General features: G+C 42.3%; 1 protein-coding gene across 2 annotated transcripts in view; it reads left to right on the top strand.

Moving 5' to 3' along the window:
• Window positions 1–8,806, top strand: part of ST8SIA5 (ST8 alpha-N-acetyl-neuraminide alpha-2,8-sialyltransferase 5) — a 46,731-nt gene extending 37,925 nt beyond the window's left edge. The window contains exons 6-7 of one of the 2 annotated variants that reach the window (XM_023944141.2): window positions 928–1,020; window positions 1,962–8,806. In XM_023944141.2, coding sequence (XP_023799909.1) covers window positions 928–1,020; window positions 1,962–2,424 — 556 coding nt within the window. In that variant the 3' untranslated portion in view covers window positions 2,425–8,806. The remainder of the gene's footprint in view (window positions 1–927; window positions 1,021–1,961) is intronic. The other variant, XM_023944140.2, reaches the window with a different exon arrangement.
• The last annotated feature ends 13,854 nt before the right edge of the window (window positions 8,807–22,660 follow it).

The raw sequence follows: 22,660 nt of genomic DNA, 5'->3' as shown, positions 1-22,660 counted from the left end.
TCTTAACAGTGATGGTCTTAATGGAGGCTTGCAGATCACTTCAGAAAGCTTTCAAAATGTTACTCTGTGCCTAACTCGAGCTTAAACTGAGTCTAAAACCAGTTTCCAGGCCACATATTTTATCCCTGAAAGCACATGCTGATGTTTTTCCTCAGCTGGATTTCCTTTGGAAGCAAAGACAGTGTGGTACCTTGCGAGTGTGAGTTTCAGTAACTTCAGTATCTCTTGAGGGATGCTCTAAATTCTGTGAGATGCTGTATTTAGGACAAGGCCAAGGTGAATGGAGGCTGGGCAAAGTCAGGGCTTGTAAATCTCTTCAGTTTGCTTCCAATAACTTTGATGTCCTGTGGTGAACTTGTAGAGTCAGAATTGCTGCTATTATTGCCGTGTTGGGAAATGCTTATAAATGGAAAAGGAAACGAAGCAGATAGTTTGGGATTAATTAGGTCTGGATTGATTTGTCTCTTGTGGAACATTTCCCCTAAATTCTCCTGGGTATAAACCAAAACATCTTAAAGGCAGTGTTTTAGATATAGTTTATTAATTATTGAATACATCTCAGCTACTGCAGAGCAATCCTTTGATTTCATGGGCTGATTGGCCTTGGAACTTCAATCCATTTTGTATCCTAAACTGCCAGAGTAAATAGGTAAATTGCTATTTAGGAGGCAAAATGAGCATTGGCTACACCTGCAAAGAGGGGTCATCTCTCAGTGGTGAGGGAAAAAGAGAGGTCTTCACACAGCCCTCAAGAATTTGTTAGTTTATTGCATAGTTTGGGCATCAGCATGTTTTGATACAATTTTAAATTCTCACTCTGTTTGTAGATTTGTCGCTTGGCAGAAATGCTTAAATAAATTATATTTTCTAGTCCTGAAAAGGGGAAAGGAAATTTTTAACTTTCTTACTAATTTCTTTCTTTTATAGATGCAATTTGCCTCCTATATCTGAGAAATACTTCATGGACGTTGGGGTGAAGACAGATGTCGTGACTGTCAATCCCAGTATAATCACTGAGAGGTTATTTCTGTATTTTTTTTATTATTTCCATTTCTCTTGCTTTCCCAAATTTACCTTTAACTTAATTCTGTTGCACAATATTTTTTCCCAAATCCAACTTTATACCATCACTATGAATCATACATTTCATCCTGAATTGAATAAGTAACAAGTTGTAGTAATGTGTTAAACACTTAAACCTGCACTTTGATGACAGAAAATGGAAAGGCAATGAGCTAAAATTAAAACAACAGATCCATCCTTCCACTGCTCTGTTTGCAAGTCCCAGTCAAATGTCTTAGAAACATTCAGGGTGAAAGAAACTGGATCCCACCTGAAATGCTGAAGTCATAGAATCAGAGTCATAAACATTGGAAAATTAAGATCATGAAGTAAATAAAGTAGCACAAATTGTCACATGTTTTAAAGAAATGTCAGTGAAACTTTACTGTAGACAAGACTGACTAGGTGATTTTAATTTTAAATTTGTTAATGTTCCAGTGCTACCTTGTGACATATCTGGGCCCATGACTGCTTTCCTTTCTTGATGGGGGAATACGTTTCTTTTCTCAAGCAACATAATTTCTTTGATTTTGGATTTCTATTTAAAATGTTAAAGTTAGATATTTTAAATGCTAGCTTTGGTGTTCAGCACTTCTTTATACAGCTCTGCACTGCATGGTGCACTACGTAGCATGGAAAAATTACATACTTCTAATAATACCATGAGAACTGAGACATGATCAGAAATGCCCACGAGGTTATTATGAATTTTTTTATGGCCTGAATTTTCACCCTGCATTTCATGCTGATGCTGTAGCTACAAATCTAAGTACATTCCCGTTGATATAACTGAAGCATCATCTCAATTACCTCCGTGTCAGCAATATTTCAATTAAAAGCCCATTGGGGTTTTCTTGCTGGGAATGGGCTGACCACCCCTCGCACCCTCTCTCCTTCAGATTCCACAAGCTGGAGAAGTGGAGGAAGCCCTTCTACGACGTGCTCCAGGTGTACGAGAACGCGTCCGTGCTGCTGCCGGCCTTCTACAACACGCGCAACACGGACGTGTCCATCCGGGTCAAGTACGTCCTGGACGACTTCGAGTCCCAGCAGGCTGTTTATTACTTCCACCCCCAGTATCTCATCAACGTCTCACGCTACTGGCTCGGCCAGGGCGTGCGGGCCAAGCGGGTCAGCACCGGGCTGATCCTGGTGACTGCGGCCATGGAGCTCTGCGAGGAGGTGCACCTCTTCGGCTTCTGGGCCTTCCCCATGAACCCCTCAGGGATTTTTATAACTCACCACTACTACGACAACGTGAAGCCTCGCCCCGGCTTCCACGCCATGCCCTCGGAAATATTCAATTTCCTCCACATGCACAGCAAGGGGATCCTGCGGGTTCACACGGGGACCTGCAGCTGACAGGGACACTGAGAAAGCGTGGCGGGAGCTCGATGGCCTGTGTAAGGTGTAGGAGGTTTTGTTACACCCCGAGATTATGCAATAATTGTTTGATATAAATTTCCTCAAGGCATTGAATCCCATAAGATCTAGGATACCAGCATCTTTCCTGCTAGCAGAGTTGGGTCCATAACAGTGTAGGAGAAGCAAAACTCCCGTGCCCCAGGGTACACGCTGTCCTAGAAAGCAAATCAGATTAGAAGCACATTTACAATACATTTAGGGATAAATAGTGCACATTAATATATTTATCATTTCACTATGGAGAAAAGCACTAAACTTTTGAGGAAAAAACAGTGGTGGAGGATTTTAGCATAGACTGTATGACTTTACATAGGTTTCTGAATCGAGTACCTTGGGGTATTGCCAGATTTTATTGAACACTCTGTTCTCTGGCCTTTAGGTTTTTGAAAATACTCTTTAGCATTATAGCTTAATGGGGATATATAACTTAAAATCTTTGTTCTGTAACGTCACAAAGTGTTGATCAAAAATAGCATATAGATGCGTTAGGAATAAACAAAATCACTTTATGAATTTTTTCAGTCAGGATAGAACAGAACGTTGAACTCCCATTCACAGCATCAGGTAACTGTGTGAATCGTGTTGTGATACTGTTTTAGAGATTATTTCTTCTTCCTTCTTGCGTCTTGCATTTCTGTTCTCCTCTGCTGATTGTGCTTCCTTTCTCCTTGTCTGTGATGCTTTCCTTCTGGCTAACACATGGCAGTGTGTGCACTTCCTCCTACAGCCACCATCTCAGCATCACACTGGAGTCTTTGCTGAAGAAGCAAGCTCCTTCACAAGGTTTTCTTGAGATGAAGAGCAAGGGGATTACATAGTTATATTTTACAAGTTGATTTTTCGGTTCAGCATAAGATAGAAAAAAAACCAGTTTCCTCATTGATTTTTATTGAAGACTTTGTAAAAGTACCTGAATGTTGATTCTCTGTTGTGCAGGTGGAGTTAACACTTTCAGGTATCTGTAATAAGTTGATGTCAGGAAATGAAGTTAAGATTCAGAGAAGTTATTTTGTGGCTTAGATTATGATGCTTATTTTAAAATTATGCATCTTGAGACATCAAATGTCTTAACGTGGCGTTTTAGTATATTGAGAATGTTATTAGGATAGTAAAAGGGCTGGGGGTATATTCTTTAAATGTCATCAGTGTAGCTCTGTGAGGTATGCCAAAGCTAATTTTTCACCTGTTACAGCTGCCAAAATCCTGAAGCAGAAAAGATGCCATAAGGATGCTGGAGTTTATTTTATTGTAGTAGCCCACCGGTATGTGCCCCTTCATACTGGTGTGGTGGCATACACAGGAGGTGAGGTTTGCTGTTTCAGCTGTGCTGGCATAGTCAAATGAACAGAGTTTCCCTGTCTAAGTTCTTAGTCTGAAGCACTAGGGCTGTTGCCTTGTCTTGTCTTATGTAGATTACAAGATCTTTGATCAAGGATTTGAAGTTTAGATTTCTGTATGAGGGATATCTTTTTTGCGCTGGGGGGAGAGGGTTTAAATCCAAATGTGGGCTTGGATTTTGATTTTGCAATGCATGAATGCACAAAGCTTCTTTTAAAAGCGTCTGTGCTGTGCTAAGAGCTGTGCAACTTGCTCACACTACAGATAAAATGATCACAAAGGAAGTGAAAGCACGATGGTCACCATTTCAAAAGTCCCTGCTGGCCAGCAGTAACCTGGATGGTGTGTGAGAGTGTATTTAATTTACACTAGACTCCCAAGGTCTGATTGCCTTAGAAGTAACCCATATCCTTGATGAAGGTGTCAGAACTCACCTGGGAAGCACCAGCCAGGGGCAGGGGAAGGACCAGTGCTTAAGCTTAATATATTATTTGTGGTGTTGTGTTTTAGGTCTTAGAGTTACACTGCGTGTTATTGAGCACCCCCTCGTATTGTCTACCTGTGAAATAGGCAGCACACCCAAGAACCTGCAGGTGAAATGGTTTCCTTGATTCAATATGCAAAAGAGATCTTTGTCTTTGCTGTGTTCTGTAAATTTGTGTGCAAAGGGCTTTGACAATGAAGTGCTGTGATGAAAGTGCTTTTTAGAGAGCAATGTGACACTGCAGGTTGGCCGTCTCGCTGTGCATTAAGTTTTATGATAGCATTAATGACACTGAAGCTGGTACTTAGAGCCCTTACTCCTTACTCTGCCTGAGTTTGGGACTAGTAGTGACTTCAGGTTTGCTTTGCTGCTGCTGCTCTGCTAAGGTTACCTTCTTTAGTAAGAGATATTTCTTTACTATGGTGATTGAAGTGAACAAAACCAACTGAAAGGAGTTTGAGACATTGCAAAAGGCACTTCAAAAAAGATGGGAAAGCACTTGAGGAGCATCCATATGTTGATAGAAATAGTGCAAATCCCTCTTTTTAGTTGCAAGAAATCCTTTTGGAGAGACAAAAGGATAAGCAAAACTGCATTTACAGTTAATCTGTAATTACAGGGTCACAGACATTTCCTTTCCATTGTTTGCTTCATGTAGATGAGCAATGTAAATTCACTGTAATAAGTGCAGTCTTACTGTGTTTAGATTTTGATTGCTTATAAATCTATAGCTACTATATTTTTTTAATGATTTTAAGAAGTGTGTGCAGGATACTTGCACGTATGCACCAAAGGCCCAATCTTGCCACATTTATCTGAAAAGAGCCCCCATTCAGGTGGGTGGGTATTTTATTTGTGTAGGGACTGCAGAAACAGGCCCAGATATTTCTGTGAAGGTGTACATAGGTGTACATTTAGATATAAGGAGTGATTCACAAGCCAGAAAGATGATTAATGAAATGTATATATAAAATAGTCCTTGAGATGAAGTGCATATCACAGCATGCTCACATTCTGATTCCTTTTTCAGGTGTTGCTCAAAAAATGATTGCAAAACTATGGCATTTGTCAGAAATGCCATGTGCAGAAGGGCTTTTGCAGAAAGAAGGACCCTCCTTGTTTTCTGCCATCATTCTTTTCTGTGCAGAGCATAAGAAAATTTTCTTTCGACTGAGTCAAGCATTTGTCTGAGTTTGGGGCCGTTTTTGTTTTCCCTTCTCCCATGCAGTCAAAGCTCCAAATATCCAATCCTAGCCTTTGAACAACTGGACACTTGACTGATAAGAAGTGTGTTTTTGCTGCTGTCAGGTGTGTTTGCTGCAAGTAAAGGATGTCTGTAGCACTTTGTGCTTTCCCAGAGGAAAGGCTTCAGGCCGCAGAGAAATCCCCCCCACCAATAATTCTGATCTGTCCATGAAGAAAGGCTGTCAGCTGTCTGGTACCACATCCTGAGCTTGAGCTGTAATCTCAGCTCTGCTCCTGAGGATATGAAGCCTGAGACAGGGAGAGAGAAAATGTTGTAGTTTAATCCCCAATTCCTCACATTATTTAGGAGAATCCCTTAAGAAGTTCCTGATATCTGCGTACACTGGCAATGCAAGTTCAGTTGGAATTCATAACTAGGATTGCTTTGACTTTATTGTCAGGTCAACAGAGGAGGCTTATGAATCTGGCAGTGCTGTCATCAAAGGGAAGGAAGTATTTAGCTGGAATAGTTTAGCTGATTGCTTTTGATTTATGAAATCCAACTTTGCTGTCGGACAGAGCGGCATCAATGGCGATAGGGCCATTATAATATTTTAGCATATTTCCTGTGATTGCAACAGAGCTGCCAAAGCCAGCTCATGAATTGCAAAAGGGAGAACCACGCCGTGACAGCTCCTCCTGCTGCTGTCTCCAAGAGGAGAGGCACTGTGCTGAGTAGGCCTGTGGTCTCCTGGAGAAACAATGTGCAGGGAGCATGGGAGACTGCAAGCACAGAGCTGCTCCAGAGCCTTTAGTGCTGTGGAATAACACGGCACAGACGACAGATGAACTTTCACAGCTTGCAGCAATCAGGGGTAGCTCCTCCAGTCCTGCAAAAATCTACCCTCTTGCAGCCTCGGCTGATGGTGGATTAAAGGTGACTCGGGATGGCCAGATGTAGTAGATGGAAAGAAACCAGCTCTGAGAATAGTCCCCGCTGTGGGAGTTTGGTGAATCAGTGGAAGTGTTGCTCAAGCCTTGAAGGCAGGAGCGCTGGTGGTGACGCAGCTGCGTGGGTGGGCTGCCCGTGCTCAGCCCTCCCTGGCAGTGAGGAGCAATCTCTGCTTTGTCTGGGAGGGAAACTGAGGTTTCAAAAAGCACAGAGGTGGAGAGGGAAGGAATCTGTCCTTTCTGATCTTCTGAGCCCAGGTGGCTTGTCTGCTTGGGTAGCGAACGTGGAGCGCTCTGAAATGGGCCTTTTTCCTGACCTCACTCGCATTTGAGTGTGCAGAGAGCCTTGGAGCTTTTGTAAGTACAGGAAAAAGGAAATAGTGAAATTCGGCAATCCCTAGAGGGTCAAGTTCCCTGGGAAATTCTGGAGTGAGCTGAGGTTTCAGTTCACTCCAGAGAAGTCAGTTTTTACGCTTAGGGCCTTTACAAAATCCACTGAAGCATGTGGAAATTTTGGTGTGCTCCAGAAATGGGCCTTAATCACGGGCAAGAAAAGCAGCCTCTTGTTTCCCCCTCACTTGATTTCAGACACACTTTTTAATATGCTTTGGAGACATAAAGTGTCTCTAAACACTAAATAGAGACATTTAGTGCAGCCGCAATACCACGTTTTTAATGGTGTGAGTAAAGAACAAGCTTCTCTGGAAGCAGAAGTGTTGTGACTGTCACTCTCCCAGATTTCATCAATTTATCTTTTCAAACTCATCTATGCAAAGCATTTCATCGTGGTAGTTGTAAATCATACATGAGCCCTCTGTACCTGACAGTTTGTGTGAAAACCACAGGCCTCAGGAAAAGAGGGGTTTTTTCTGCTTGCTTTAAAATACCAGCGTGGAATTTGTCAGTGGTATGAATGTGTTCAGGGCAGGATGCAGCCCACTACCTTTGAAGCTACCACAATATTCACATTTGGGTTCAGCAGAAAGAGAATTCAAGCCTTATGTCTGTGCTTGTAAGTCAAGACAGTGACCTGCATCTCCCAAAAAAACCTCCCAGATTATCATCATTTTGTGTCTTGTTATCATCCTGTCTAATGTGGGTGAGCCTGCTTGGCATCCTGTGTTGTCTGCATGGTATTAAAAAGAAAAAAAAAGAAACAGAAAAAAAAAAAAAAAAGAAGAAAGGAAAAAAATTATTCAAAATTGAAATTGTACTTAAGTGCTTTTTAAAATAAACTTAAGATAAATCCAAATGTACAAGAGGCGTTAGGTTGTCCCAGGCTGTCAGCACCTCCAATGCTCCCCAAAGCTCTGAGCATCCAAGAAATGTCAGAAGTGAGGGACTGGGCCATAGTGGGAAGCCAAAAGAAAGACAAATCTGCCTCAGTGCTTCAAGGATTGAAAGATGTAAATATGTTACCAATGTGTCTGACTTTCTATTTAGAAGCCATAGATGTTCTCAGTGTTTGATCTTTGGGTAAGCTGATGTACATTTTTAACTGTACTAATCACTGTAAAATCTGTTAGCATGTAAAACAGTGACAAATTAAGCCAGAAAAATCAGATACTGTGTTGGCTGCTTCTCGAGATGTTTGTTGTACCTGGAACTGTCTGATGGACCAAGACACTGAAGTATCTCCAGTGCTCCATATGACTTGTGAAGACTCTGGATATTGCCTTAGCAGTGTGGAAAAGGCAGAATTAATTCCTATTTGTTGACCTTGTGTTGGCCAAGTGATACACACTCTTGTGCATTAGAGCCTGTCCCCTTAGAGATAAGGAAAGGAGGAAAACTCCCTTCCCTGTCTGGGACAGGACTCAAATCTGGTGATTTTTGCTTCATCTTTGGGCCTTGCTCTCAACCATGAGGTTCCTGATCAAGCCTCTGCATTGAGCCCATGTAAAGTGTACTGAACAGCTGCTGCCTCTTGAATATACCCCTGGTTTTCACCTGGTGGGAAACAAATGCTTAGTTTGGGAATACTGGAGCAAAACTTCGTGTCTTCATTTTAGGAGAGCTCGGGCTGTGACAAAAATAAAGCTGTTTTATGTTTGTTGTTTCTGTAAGCCAGGGGCAGCGGGGGTGGAGAAATCCATGCAGAGTAATGTTGGTTTTATGATGATGTTAATCTCTTGTATCCTTTGACTGACCTTTATTTTGTCAACCTTACACCCTGTAATTTTGGCTTATTATTGTTTCTGTAGCTGTACTATGGTTGTGATAGAAAGCCTATCAATTGCTGTAAGCCATAACTAGAACAGTAATCAGGGTTTTTTTGGGTTTTTGGTTCTTTTTTGGTCTGTGTCACTGTGTTTGAAAGATGGTTTAATTCTATTGAATAAACAAACCACTTTAACAGTTTTCTGGGAAAGGCAATCTTTGGGCCACTTATTGTGCCTTCAAACTGATTTTGTATTTTCTGCTGTTCTGTGTCTCTGAACAGGGGGTGTTGGAAGCTCAGCTGGTAGAAATTGGTTCACAAAACTAGAGAATGCCACTGTGGAATTATATTATGATACAGCACCATTTATATATATATATATATATATATAAAAGGATGTTTAGGGTTATGCAACCATACAAATTGCGAATTTGATATTTTGAATGTTCTGGGTTGTTGTCTATAAAATATCTAGACACACAAAGGTAATTTATTACTGGAAGTAGCAATCTGTGCACAGGCAGCCTTTGAAAAGCCTCTGCAATCCCTGGGATTTGCCTACTTACACCTTCCTAACAGCTCCATCCTTTACTGTCTTCATCCTTCATATAAAATCATCTTCTTTGGATCAGGTCTGGCTTATTCAGCCTCAGCCTTTCAAGCTTACACTTCCATCAGTATTCTCAGAGAATTAAAATATAGATATAAAAATATTTGTGGTAACGTATGACAGCAGATGAAACAACCATCTATTTTTTTGAAACTGGGTATTTTCCCAATTGCCATTCTATTGTTCCTAGATTATAAACTGAAATGGGAGTACGTAACAGAAATAATACAATCTGGGTATTAGTGCCGGTATAGGGAAAATGTAAATGACTTTGAGGATGCAGAGCTGTGGTGAATGCTGAAGGAACCAGCCCTCATTCTTGCTGACATTAAAACTGATGGATGTACTTCCTTCCCCCAGATGCTTGTGATTATTGTTAGTGATTATTCAATCAAGGAGAGGAAGCATGTGGAGAGGGAAAAATGAATAGACAAATTGACACTGGATGATATAATTTCTGTCTATCACATTGCAAATTGCTCAGCTAAGCAAGCAATCAAAGAATGGTTAATTTCCTAAAGCCTGCAGCATCCGTCATTTTCCTCAGTGGCATTTGCAGCCTTGGCTCCGAGAGTCTCCATAAAAAGCTGTAGTGAATTACAGAGATGTTTCACCACAGTCTGACAGTGCCCAGAAGTGGGCACTCAGGGAAAGAGCAGAAGAAACAGGGGAAATAATAAATGGCCCTTCTGCTGGTATTCCCTCAGGCTGGTATTGACAGCTTGTATTTTTGGCCTCAGCAGTGCTGTGTGGTACTGAGTGTCAGATTTCAGCCCTGTGTGTTCGTGATGAAGTGGTTCCTTCTGCTTTTATGAGCTCCCAGGAAGCTCAGCAAGAAGTTTTTGGGTTGTGGGCCCTGCCAGATGGAGCCAGGGCGGGTACTGACCTCCATTCTCCCAACACAGGCATGGCAGGGAGCACCTCTTGGAATGGAAGTTTTATGAATTTTCATTTATCTTCTGCTTTCCTTTTATTTTTTTTAAATTTTTTTTTAAACTTTTTTTTTTTTTCCCTAGCACTGCTAACCCAAATCTTCTACTGGGTGGTGAAGTGCTAGCAGTCAGGTAATTTTATAATTTTATCACCTAGTTGTTTTCTCCCTCTACGTCTTCAGCCTTTTTTTAGTCATCCCAATGGATCTGGCCAGAAGAATGAACACTGTAATCCATAAAGAAGCTATTGTCCATCACAGAGAGGTAAAACCCTACATTAAGTGTGTTTAAGTGCTGCCACAGGCACCTTTTTAGTTGGAGTTGGTTGCAAGGATGTCAATGCTAAAGCAGCCTATGAGGAGGATTTCAGAACCCACACACTTTTTTCTGAACCTTAAAACTTTTGATTTAGCAACTTCAGGTTTTAACCCAGAGCTGGGAGCACGAGAATTTTGTTGCAGATGAATATAGACTTCTGTAGACCTCAGAGACAATAACAGAACCTCTGGGTTGTACAGAGGTCCTTGCTGTTGGGGTAGCTGGTCCCACAGGGGAAGGACAAGAGGGTCTTGGAATTCCACTGAATTCCTGGGATTCAGTTCTGCCTTTTGAGACCCCAGCCACGCTGATGAACTAAGGGCCTTCCAGATGCAAGATACAGATACAAGGTGTGCTGCCAGGCCTGAGAGAGTGTGACAAAATTCATCCACACAAACCAGCTTTCTCCGGGTTTTATTGCATCTTTAGAAATAGTAAGAGCAAAAATCCACCGTTTTTCCCTTTGTGGGGCAACTTCTGTTTATTTTTGCAAGGAACAGATTTTGTCAGCCCTACAAACAGTGTCAGTTTTAGCAGTCTTTCAGCCTTGCTGGGCTGAGAGTCAGGTTTTGGAGGGGGAAGTTCACCCTTCCCCCAGATGAGGGGAGAGAAATGCCATTGAGGGGCCTGAGCTGGAGTTTCACGTGAGCGTTTTTGTTTGCTGAGTGGCACTTGGCAAAGCCATGGTCTGCACTCAGGTCAGGCAGACAAATGCCTTTCAGGCACTGGAAGTTAATCTTGGTGACATCTGTATTTCTAAGCACGTTATTTCCCTTGGGCAGTGCTGAGGCACTGAGGGAGCCTGATAATTTTGCAAGTAATTTGCCATCTTTACTGCTCAACACAGACTCCAGCAGGCGATAAAATGAAAAAACTGAGTCCCTAATGCCCTGCTCTTTGGAGGTTTCCATAAGCATGTGGTGCAGGATGGTAAATATGGAATATGTGTCCCTTCCCTCTGAAGAGATTAATGAAATTTTTGACTTCCCATATAGGTGTTTCATAAAGTACTATGTACTCAGAATGGGTTTTGGGTTTTTTTTTGTTTCAGATCTGTCTCCCCAATCACGTCTTTAATAAATCTCTCACAAACTTCCCTTCATGTGGCAACACAGGGGAAGGATTTGTAACAGTGATGAATTTCAATTTCTCCTTATGTGGAAACTGATTGAATAGGCTCTTTGGATGGTGATGAGAATGAGAATTAACCACCCTCAGATATTTCTCTTTGTCCTTGATGGACAATCAGTTGCTTGTTGCAGAACTACTGAGTCCAGATTGTTGGACATGTAAGTGCCCCTCTCTCCTGCTGAGATTTGCTGTTGTTTTTAAACCACAGCCCCTTGAAGGGAATATAGAATCATAGAATCATTACTGTTGGGAAAGACCTTCAATAGCATTAATTCCTGCCATCAACCCAGCACCACCAGCATGGTCACCAAGAGCCACATCCTCAAGTGTCACACACACACATTTTTAGAACATTTCCAGGTGTGGTGACTCCACCACTTCCCTGGATGCCCTGCTCCAGTGCTTTACAACTCTTGACATGAAACATTTTTTCATAGTACCCAATCTAAACATTTAAATATCACAGTACAGCTTGCTATGTTCACCAATTCCTTTCTCCTATTCCAGTGGGATAAGTTTCACTGCTCCTCCTGCCTTTTTCTGGGAATTTGTTTGCATTCTCTACAAGGTAATATGGATGTAGTTCTGCTGGAGCACACTGCTCTGGAAAAACTTTGGTTCACAGCAATCTCAAGGCTGCTAATTATGGCCTGAGGGAATCTTTCTGATTCCTTTTCTTCCCAGAAGCACAAGGGAGACAGGAGAATTGGACAGAGTCTCTGCACATCACTCTGCATCACTCTCAGACCAGTCCCAGAAGCAGGTTTCTCTGACCTTCAGCAGAAAATGCATTTTAAAATGTATTTCTTTTTCTTCTTAGCACTCACAGTTTCATGGCTCTTTGGTCTTTCTTGCCTTGCAGCTTTTTACAATGAGCTGTACACAGCAAGGCAGGTGATTGGAACAAAGGGGTATCCCTGGATTTTCCATCCTTACGGGAGCAGAGGCCACGAGGCCCTCCCATTGCTTCAGGACGGGCTGTGGCAGCAGCACATGAGACAGTGCTGATGTGTGGTGGTAAATATCATGGAATCACAGGATAGGCTGGGTTGGAAGGGACCTTAAAGCCCATCTAGCCCCAACCCTGCCATGGGCAGGGCCACCTTCCAGTGTCCCAGGTTGTTCCAAGCCCTGTCCAGCCTGGCCTTGGCCACTGCAGGGATGCAGGGGCAGCCCCAGCTGCTCTGGGCACCCTGTGCCAGGGCCTGCCCACCCTCCCAGCCAGCAATTCCTTGCCAATATCCCAGCTGGGCCTGCCCTCTGGCAGTTTAAGTCTTGTTCTCTGCCTTGGTTGAAATTTAGCACCAGAGTTGGAAGGCAGAAGGGTGAGACTGACAGACGCTGACAGACACACGACGTGTTCTGTAAGAAATCCTGTCAATAGGCACTATTTACTCCAAATATTAAACCCAAATAGATTTGCAGACATTTTACTAGGCGGATGCTAAACTTTGTCACAGAGAAGAAGCTGATAAGACACGTACAAATGCAACTCAGTGATTCTCCGAAAAAAGTGGCATGTATTTGCATTTTTATAAGCTCTTATCATTAAATGTTTTGAGTGAGTTTTCAACCAGCTCACCAGATGCTGACTGTCCTCAGCAGGGTCTTTAATGCACCAGCTGTGTGTCTTTATGGTACAGATCATTTCCATCTCCTCTGCTGAGTATTTTTGGCCACCCCTAGTGCAAAGTTTCGCTAAGTATTGCTAAGCTGTTGCTTGAAAAATGTATTTTTATGATTAGAAAACTTTGTAGCTGCAAGAGCAAAAGATTTGATTTCTGGGGATTAATTAACCTTTATGTTAACAACTTTTTCATCTATTAGCCTTTTGATTTTTAATTCTGTATGCACAACCAGCAGGAAAAAGCAAACAAGATGCACTCAGTGAGCTATCAAATATGACATTAAAATAATAGTTTGGTCCTACCTCCTTATCCCAAGCAAGATTATTTATATTAAAAACTATTGTTTTCTGTTATATAATTTTATAGCATGATAATGGCTATTTAAAGGATCTTGCTATGAAGGACAGCTCATTGTAATCCATCCATAAATCACAAGACTTGGATGGGTCTGGTTGAGTTGTTAGCCTTGACTGTCTCTTTTTAGGTCTAATCATACTCTTTGCACAAGAAAACCAAATCTGGCTCATCTCACAGTGCCACGTTTCATCACTTTTCAGTGAAAAATGAACTTTCTGCCAAGTAGAGAGCTCAGCCTGACTTTTTCTAAAGCTGCTGTCAATCTCTTGCTTGCTGAACATCTGAGGCACAACCCCAATGTGAGAAGACCCCAGCAAATGCAGGGGTGAGAACTTGTCCCTTTGTCCATTGATTTCCAGCAGCCTGAGGAGCACTAATGAACACATCTGTGTGTTGTTCACATTCTCCATTTACGTGTGGGAAAGCAGAGACAGAGAAAAGTTGAGTCTGTGCCTCCTGCAAATTCAAAGCAGCAATTCTTAGTGTGAAATGAGTCTCTCCTAACTCTCAGGCATGTCCAGTGTGGAGCCAACACGTGAGCCCCTTGCCAAGGCTCTGTTTAGTAGAAATACCCCCCAGATTTACAAGTTTAGGCCAGGCATTGGTTTTGTTCGCTACAAAAGGCGTCAGGCTGACAGCAGTTTTCCTGATCACCATCCTGCCTTTGTTCTCCCCGCTCTTCACCAGCCTGGAGGCACCAGAGCTAAACAGAGATGTCATCCCACACCTTTCCAGGGCCAAAGTTGGGCATTGTTCTCTCTGAAAGATGAACTCATGTTCTTGAAGAGATCTGCTTAAAAGAAAAGATTAAAATTGACCCTAAGCTTGGAGCTGATTTGCATAACTCCAGAGAAGGTGAACATCCAGCTGATCAGTAGGGCTGTAATTTAGGAAGGGCCTTCATCCCCACAGAGCCAGCTTGTGTTGCAGAGCAGTTTGTGCTCGTGATATGGGCTCTGATATTAGGATGTAATTGTTTTTCTAATATCCATGTATTATTTACACCATGCTACTGTTGCAAACTCCTTCTGACTCCAGTTCTGTTGTTGCTGTAATGTATTTATTGGAGCAATGCAAGGTCAGGCTAACCTCCACTACCTGTCTGTAAATGACCCAGCAGAAACCAATAGTTTTAGTGCTGGAACACCAATGTAAGTGAGACACAAATCAGGACCCTGAAGTATTAATTTACTCTATTGCCATATCTCTATAGACGGTTATTAAGCGCTTAACTATTAACTATTAATGTTGCTGCTTTATTTATTACACAGGGATATGTCTTAAGTGTTTCCTGGGTATTTTTTCAGAAGGGCTTGAAGGGAAAACAGATCAAGACAGGCACATCAAAGATGATTGGATCAACAATGAGTGAGACAACATTAGTCCTCAAATTCTAACTAGAGTTGGTTAACATCTTCACAAAGCAGTGCCCAGAAATCAAAGTATATAGAAACACAAACCTGCAGAAAATATTTCAGATTATTCTGATTTTCTTCAGTGTGAAATCACAGACTAGAATGGGCTGAGGGGAGTGTGAGGGCTTAAAATCTAACTCAAAATATCAGTGTAGTCAGCTCTGTCTTGCAAAGAACAGCACGGGAAAATGTCATGCAGAGACATTCCCAAACCCAGTTTATAATTTGCCCTGCTCATGTTTGAGGGGATAATGCTCCTGCTCACCACCTACTCATTTTTCTCCCTACTCTGAGCATATTGTCCCTGCCTTTATCTTCAAGGACACATCCTTAAGCCTTCCACATCTCCACCTGTGCTAATCATGGAGCCCTAAGGTACCCAGGGGCAATTGCTTCCATCACCATCTGAGTGTCTGATTATGTCTTCCTGATGCTCCTGTGGGATGGAAGCTGCTCAAAACCCGCCAGTTCTGGCTGTGTGATCACTTTGGGGTGCCAGAGCCCTCTCACAGCACTTGTGTGCCCATCAGTGTGGTGCTGGGCCGCTGGGCCCCTATCCTGGCTGTGCAGGGTGGCCCCTCATGGTCATCCCCTCACAACCATGCAGGAATCCTGTCTTTAATAGCAAAATACCTCAGAAATTGTCCCCAGGCTGCTCAGCTGAGCTGGGTTTTGTGTAAATGGGGCACGGTTGCTCTGCTCATTGCTGAATTCCACAGCTCAGCTTGACAATGTCCTCACTCCTCCTGTGATGGAGCATCCTCTTCACCCCACTGCGACCTCTGCCTGCTTTGACCAAGGGTAACACATGTATTTTTACACTTTTCTGTCCTTTTGAGGAGTTTTTTCCTGTGTTAAATATGTATCCTGGACATGTAACTGCTGCCAGATCAAAGGGACACCAAATGAACCACATGAAAAACATAAAAATTTCACAAACGTGTATTTTATTATTTAATGAGGATATTAATGCAATGCCTGAGTAGCAGTTTTTCCTCTCGCTATCACAGTCAATGAGGCTGATATAAAAAACACCTAAAAAAGCAAAACAACCCATCCCAACCCAATGGACAGCTGCCAGATAGGAAATCCAGGATGAGAAGAATAAGGTGGGCAGGCTGGCACTGGTCTCATGTACTTGGAGCTGCTCCATATGCTTGGAGCATATTTGCATCTAAAGGAATGAAAAGACCTTTTTCTTCATATTGATTATTCTGTGTTTTGTTTTTTTTAAATTCAGTCCACATCTTTCACACATGCTGGGTTTCCATTTGACAAGCTCTGGCTCATTTATTCGCCTTTCAGCAAACCCCCTTGTCTCTTCTCCCCTGCCCAACACTTGAATCAGCCCACACCCTCTTTAGCTGATTAAGTTATTTTCCACTTCACAGTTTATTCCATAGCAGACTAACTTGCAAATATATGAGAGCTGGCACATTTTCGTTTCTTAAAAAAATAGTCAGTAATCAGAGAAAGAATTTATGTTAGTTCTTTCTATTTACAAAATCCATGTTGCAATATATCTTATTATTTATTAACTCCAAAGTCTGACTCAGAGTGACTCTTTCAATATGTCGCCCATCACCCCCTTAAAATGCTGTTCATATTTGAAATATTAAGATTTGAACTTTTGACACAAAAAGTCTCCAGTACTTTGTTCCCTTAGCTCTCTGAAGCAGTTGAGTTCAATAACCATCTCCATTATTTGCTCCAAGGTCTGCCCTTTTGAATTTACAAAAGACAACAAAGCAAAGCAAAGCTACTACGTGCTCACCTGAACACAGACACAGAGAACTGGGGCAGGTAAACTGAAATGGTGTCAAAATTCAGTGTTTTCTCTGAGGGATGGTGTGCTCCAGGGTGAAAACATTGTGGGCTAGCAGTGCCACCCCAGCTAGGGCTTGAGCACCTTGAGACCCCCCTAACACCCCCCTGTGACAGGGCTGGTAGGTTTAATGCCTTCAAAGTGCAATATTAAACCTTAAATGTTGCTCTTTGAGAGAGACTTAGTGATATATCCCTTTGTTGGTGGCCAGATCGTCACAAGAGCAGCTCTGTAATTATGCAGTGTTTTAATTACAGTGAAAACTATTTGTTTTACAATGGAAAGTGCAGCTGGTGAGTTGTGACCTGAGGAAGAGCAGCAGATGGTGTCCTGGATGCAGGGTTTCTGCATCACATTTTCCTAAGAATTCCTGCACTGACCTGATTTTCTTCCTATTGCAAAGCAGCAGTGACCTGCCCTTTGGTCAAGTGCAGGCCAAGCTGGCCATCGTGTACAGCTCTCCCCAGTCTTCCTTTGTTCCTTCTCCCAAACAGAAAATGCTTGGGAAAGAGGGAGGGAATCTGTGCTGGGGTCTGCATGCTGAAAAGCACAAAAATAATGTAAGGCCCATTTATCTTCATGACTGAATATTCTCAGTTACACAGGATTGGCTCCATCAAACAAAAGCAGTTTGTGCCTTGAGAAGGGGATTTGACTCCTCTTTGATGTCGAAAGTCAGAAACTGCAGGTTTTCTCCACCTTTGTACAAAAGGATAAAATGGATTTACTCTGTACTGAATGGAGAAAGTCAAAGTGAATTAAATGGGAGAAAGGAATTTTTGGGTGAACCTGCAATGGCTGAATTAGTGGACAATTCTTCTCATTATTTTCATCGTCATCATCAACAACAACAACAATAATAATAATAATGATGATGAATAACAACAATAATAATAGCAATAATACTAATACTAATAATACTAATACTAATACTAATAATACTAATACTACTACTAATACTAATAATCTCCTTACTATCTCTCAGAGGTCAATAGGTCCTTGCTGGCTTCATATTTTTTTAAAGCCCTCATTAACTCAGTCAGGGCTCCCACCTGACTTTGGCACGTAAATACCCCGACTCCTTTCCTAGCTGAACTCCTCTGCTGAGGGCACCTGAGACCTTGGGAAGAACTTTTTCCTCTCTCAGGTAGCTTCATTTAGGATTCTGCACCCAGGAGCTGAAGGAGGGAGCTGGCTCAGCACTTCCAGAACAAGAGTGGGCACCATGTGGCTGGGGAAGAGGCTACAGTCTGCTGGTAGGGCAGTGGTTTTCACTTTTCTGTCTTTTTTACCCCCAAATCCACATGTACACAGATCCTCCTTTCCCTTCAGAAAATGAGCTGAAGCAATATAAAGTTACAATCAGAAGTTAGAATGTGATTATTTTTTTTTTTTTCCTGCTGTAATCAGAGAGAAAAAAATTCCTTCAGAATCTCTTATCTCTGTAAGGAGAAAGAAGTTAAAATATGCAGAGAAAATGCCTTCAGGCTGAAGGGATGCAGCAAACTGCCATAATAGCTGCTGTTTACTTTGAGCCTGATATTTTGTACACAGGTGAAAAAGCTACACCGCCACCCTTTGTTGTTTGTTTTGGTTTGGGTTTTTCAGTTTGTTTGTTTTTGGTGCTTTGTTTTCTCTTTTTCCCAAAATTTCACCATATTATCCCCTGCAGGAGAAGACAGGTGACATCAAAAATGAGTGCTCTTGTTCTTTAGCACAGGTGGAAGGTGCCTGTGAGAACATGCATAAATTGGGGTTAAGAGCAGTGGAGTGCCCTGTTCACCCCCTGCCACAGCTCCACTCTCAAAGGAGCCAAATTTACATAAGTTAATAACGAGGAACTAAAAACTTAAATGATGATTTGGTAGCTTATGATTATAATAAGCTTCTCCAAATCCATATGATTGGGGGGTGCATAGGTTAGACTGTTGCAGCACGAGACCAGATGTTTATTAATATTTTAAATGAAATAATGCAGACTTTAAAATTTGGGGGTGGGAGGGGTTGTTGACCAGATGATCTTTAAAAGTCTTTTTCAACCCAAACCATTCTGTGCTCTGACCCTGGCAATGAGAGTTAAGCTGTGTTAAAATCTTGATTGCAAAATGGCAAAGGTCGGGAGATTTTCCTGCTTTATTTCTCTTTATTTGGGTATGAAGTGGTGTGCAAGTAAATCGTATCAGAAGACCAAGAGTAGTGACACTTTCACAGGCTCTTTATTAATGATATATTTTAATTATTCCGCTTTGTGGCATCACTTTAAAGAAATTAGTGTCTTTCAAATATATACATGATTTCTCCTTTATGTGCTGGAGATCGTGTACAGTTGAATTTTGGAGCAGTTCCCTGTTCTTTGAGCAGCTTTAACATCACCACAAAAAACCCTGGTTTGGACCCTGGGGTCTGAGGCTTAATTTTAAGCCTGTGCTGGGTTTGCTGCTGGACCAAACCCAAGCAGGGGATGGAGGATGCCCAGTGAGGCATGGTCCTAATTACTGATCTCTGAGGCAGGGATTTATTTGGTGGGTTTTAAACATCTTGGAGGCTGTGCCCTGTTGTGGCAAGGAATAAGAAGGGGGAGATTTGTCCTTGCTCTTCTAGTGACACTGGCAGGCACTGGTGGCCTTTGTCTGAGGAAAACATCAGCTGAGGGATGTCTGGGGAAGTTTTCTAGAAAACTTATTTAGGTGGACTTAAAGCCCTGGTGAAAACAGCACAAAATGTGTCTCAAAGTAGGACAATAAGACTTGTACAATTTGGCCTTGTGCAATTTCTTTGTGAAGGGAATAAAAAGAAATTCTGTGAGTGCTTTCTCTACAAAGATCTGAATGGGACTTGTCTCCCAAGTACACATCTCCTAGATTATAGACATACAGTAATAACATTTCTCTTTGAATGTCCTCTTGTAAAAGTGCCTTTTATGTGTGGGCTTTGTTTGTTTTGTTTGGGGCTTTCTGTTTGGTTTTGGTTTTTTGTTTGGTCGGTTTTTGGTATTCTCTGTGTCAGGTAATTTCATCTGCTTTGTACTTTGTGTCTGCTTTGATATTTCATGTCTGTCCTTCATGTGCTGTGGCTCATTGCAAAGACAGTGTTAGCTGGGCTGGATTACTTTTCTCCTTTCTATTTGTCCTAGTGCTTCAGATACCTTTTTACTGTCTGTGTGTGCATATATATTTGCACATTATACCAGCTCTCTCTGCTGCTGCCACGGTGTCCTTTTCCCTTAGCAAATGGAAGTGACTGTCATCCTCCTCTTTGTTTTGGAGTTCAGCTGTGTAGAATCACAATCATCATTTAGATGGATATTGAGGGTTGGTCTTGAAACAGTAACTTCAGAAATCTAATTTGAAAACTAAAAGCATGGGAAAAAAAATCATCACCTGTTTGCTCGGTGGTGGGTACGTGCCTGGCGCAGCCACACAGAGCAGTGGGGAAGCGTTTGCTCTGGAGGAAAGGAGGTTGAGGGGAAATTTGTCACTCTCCACAGCTCCCTGACAGGAGGGGCAGCCAGGGGGTCTTGCTCTGCTCCAAGGGGACAGGGACAGGAGGAGAGAGAATGGGCTCAAATCGCACCAAAACCATTGGGGAGGTTTATATGGGGTATTAGGAAAAAATTCTTCATGGAAAGGGTTGTTAAGTATTGGAACAGACAGCCCAGGGCAGTGGTGGAGTCCCCATCCCTGGAGGGGTTTAAAAGCTGTGTGGATGTGGCACTTGGGGACATGGTGGTGGCCTGGGCAGTGCTGGGGAATGGTTGGACTTGACTGTGGGAGCCTTTTCCAGCCTGGATGGTTCTGTGATTTCTGCACATGTGCTTCAGTGGGCGAGGTATTCCAGGGTTGGTACAAATTCTTCTCAGGAGTGAAAACCTTCTGAGGGTGTTGAGGTTTGGGTTAGGTGCTTTTGGCTCTTGGTCTACATTTTACAAAATGAAAAAAATCCCTCTGCTGATCTGTCAGTACATGCAGTGACATAAAGCACACCTACAAGAGTGAAAGCAAGTTAACCACAAACTCCTGCTGCAGTGGGAAGTGTACCTGGGGAAATGGGGTTCAAACAATAATGGTGAAAAGCTTGGAAATATGCCTGAAAACAGAAAAGTCAAACACCTGGCTTTACCTCAGCATGGCCTCTGTGCCAGTGCCTGCCTGGGCACCCAAAGCCAGTCTGGCTTCAATTTGACATGTGCCAATGCAAAAGATGTTGCTGGAAGCTGAAACCAGACCCTGGAGATAATTGCTGGGGAGGTGGTGAAGAACATTTATTGTAACTATGCTGAATTCTCCAATATTGGAAGCCTTGTTTCTAAAACCCCCAACATTTACCCACAGGTACCCATGTTGCCATCCAGTCTCGCCAATCTCAGGATGATCAGCAGGACCTGGAACCACCAGACTAAAATACAATGTTTTCTGTGGGAAGTGTTAGTGCAAGTTCCTGTTAAACTTGGTTTGCCCTTCATCAGGGCCACAACAGAATTTATTGGTGGTCTTGCAAGAGGCCAGGCAGGTTTTGTCTTGAAGTGCTGAAACACTGGCACAGACCAAAGAAGCTGCCTCTTGTTCTGAGCAAAGAAGCTGCCTCATCCCTGGCAGTGCCCAAGGCCAGGCTGGATGGGGCTTGGAGCAGCCTGGGATGGTGGAAGGTGTCCCTGCCCATGGCTTGTGTTCCCACCCAAACCATCCTGGGATTTTGTGACCTGAGGGTTTGCTTCTTGCCCAGGAGGGAGAGCATTAGTGCAGCTGTGCTGGAGACACCTGTGGACAAATAACACAGAGGGAGCTTGGGAAAGGAGCTGAGGGTACCTGGGGAGGGAACTGGTGTTGTGAATTTAGGGGAGCTTTATTTGCATGTGTGCAGCTACTTACAGCCATATTCAGATAAGGTGTAGGAAGCTGTGAGTCCTGCTGGAAATAACTAGATCAAGTCTGACAGCCTGAGAGTAAATCCATGGCACAGACAGATAAGGGGTATTGCTATTTCTTGGGTTAGGTCTGTATCCCTGTAACTCTGACAGCTTTTCTGTTTTTTATGTCAGCTTAATAGAAAGTTTTGTATTTATTTGCTGTTATCTGAGCAAGTTCAGCTGCAATTATTTTACTTTTATCCTTCCCCAAACACACGTAGGTACACTTGCACTCTTGTTTCTTGGCAGCTTGTAACAACGTCTCTAATCCTCTTTGGCAGAAATCTTTTAAACTAATTCTCTTAGGGAAAAAAAAAAAAAAAAAAGACAAAACCAAAACACAGTGGTGATAATTGTATGGCTGATACAAGAAAAGAGGTGAACAAATATCTGAAAGAAAAAAAGTTTGGCCAGAAGTTGACTTTCAGTACCTCTTTAGAGTAGTTTTTGTGCTGCAAAGCCCTAATACCTCCTCAAGATAAGGAGCATTGTGTGGATGAGGATGGTATGATGAAAGATAGACAGTGCTACCAGGGTGACTCAGAGAGTTGGTGTGAATAAAAAGAGAAATAAACCCATTCAGCCTCTCTGTGTTTAAGCAGACTCACAGGTACCACTTCAAATCCCATATCAGAGTTTGGATAGGGCTTGTGGGATCCAAAGCATTTGCAATCTGTAAAAGAACTGCAGAACTGTTTTTTTTGCTTCCTTCCTAACATCAGGCCCTGGAAATTCTGCCTTGTTACAAGTTTTCTGGGAATGGTTAGTGTTAGAAAGGGTGAAAAGATTAAGAGAACACAATGTTTGTACAGGAATTCAAAAACAAAACTTTGTTGGGCTTTTTTTATTTGATTGTTTAGATTTTGTGTGTATGTTTGCATGATTCTTGTTCATGTTGTTGGGGTCTTTGGGGTTGGTTTTTTAAGTTTTAT

Source organism: Cyanistes caeruleus, chromosome Z (genome assembly GCF_971803275.1).
Source record: "Cyanistes caeruleus chromosome Z, bCyaCae1.hap1.1, whole genome shotgun sequence".
NCBI classification, from domain to species: domain Eukaryota; kingdom Metazoa; phylum Chordata; class Aves; order Passeriformes; family Paridae; genus Cyanistes; species Cyanistes caeruleus.
The sequence above is the reverse complement of the archived record's forward strand: the minus strand, read 5'-3'. Positions and strand labels throughout refer to the sequence as shown.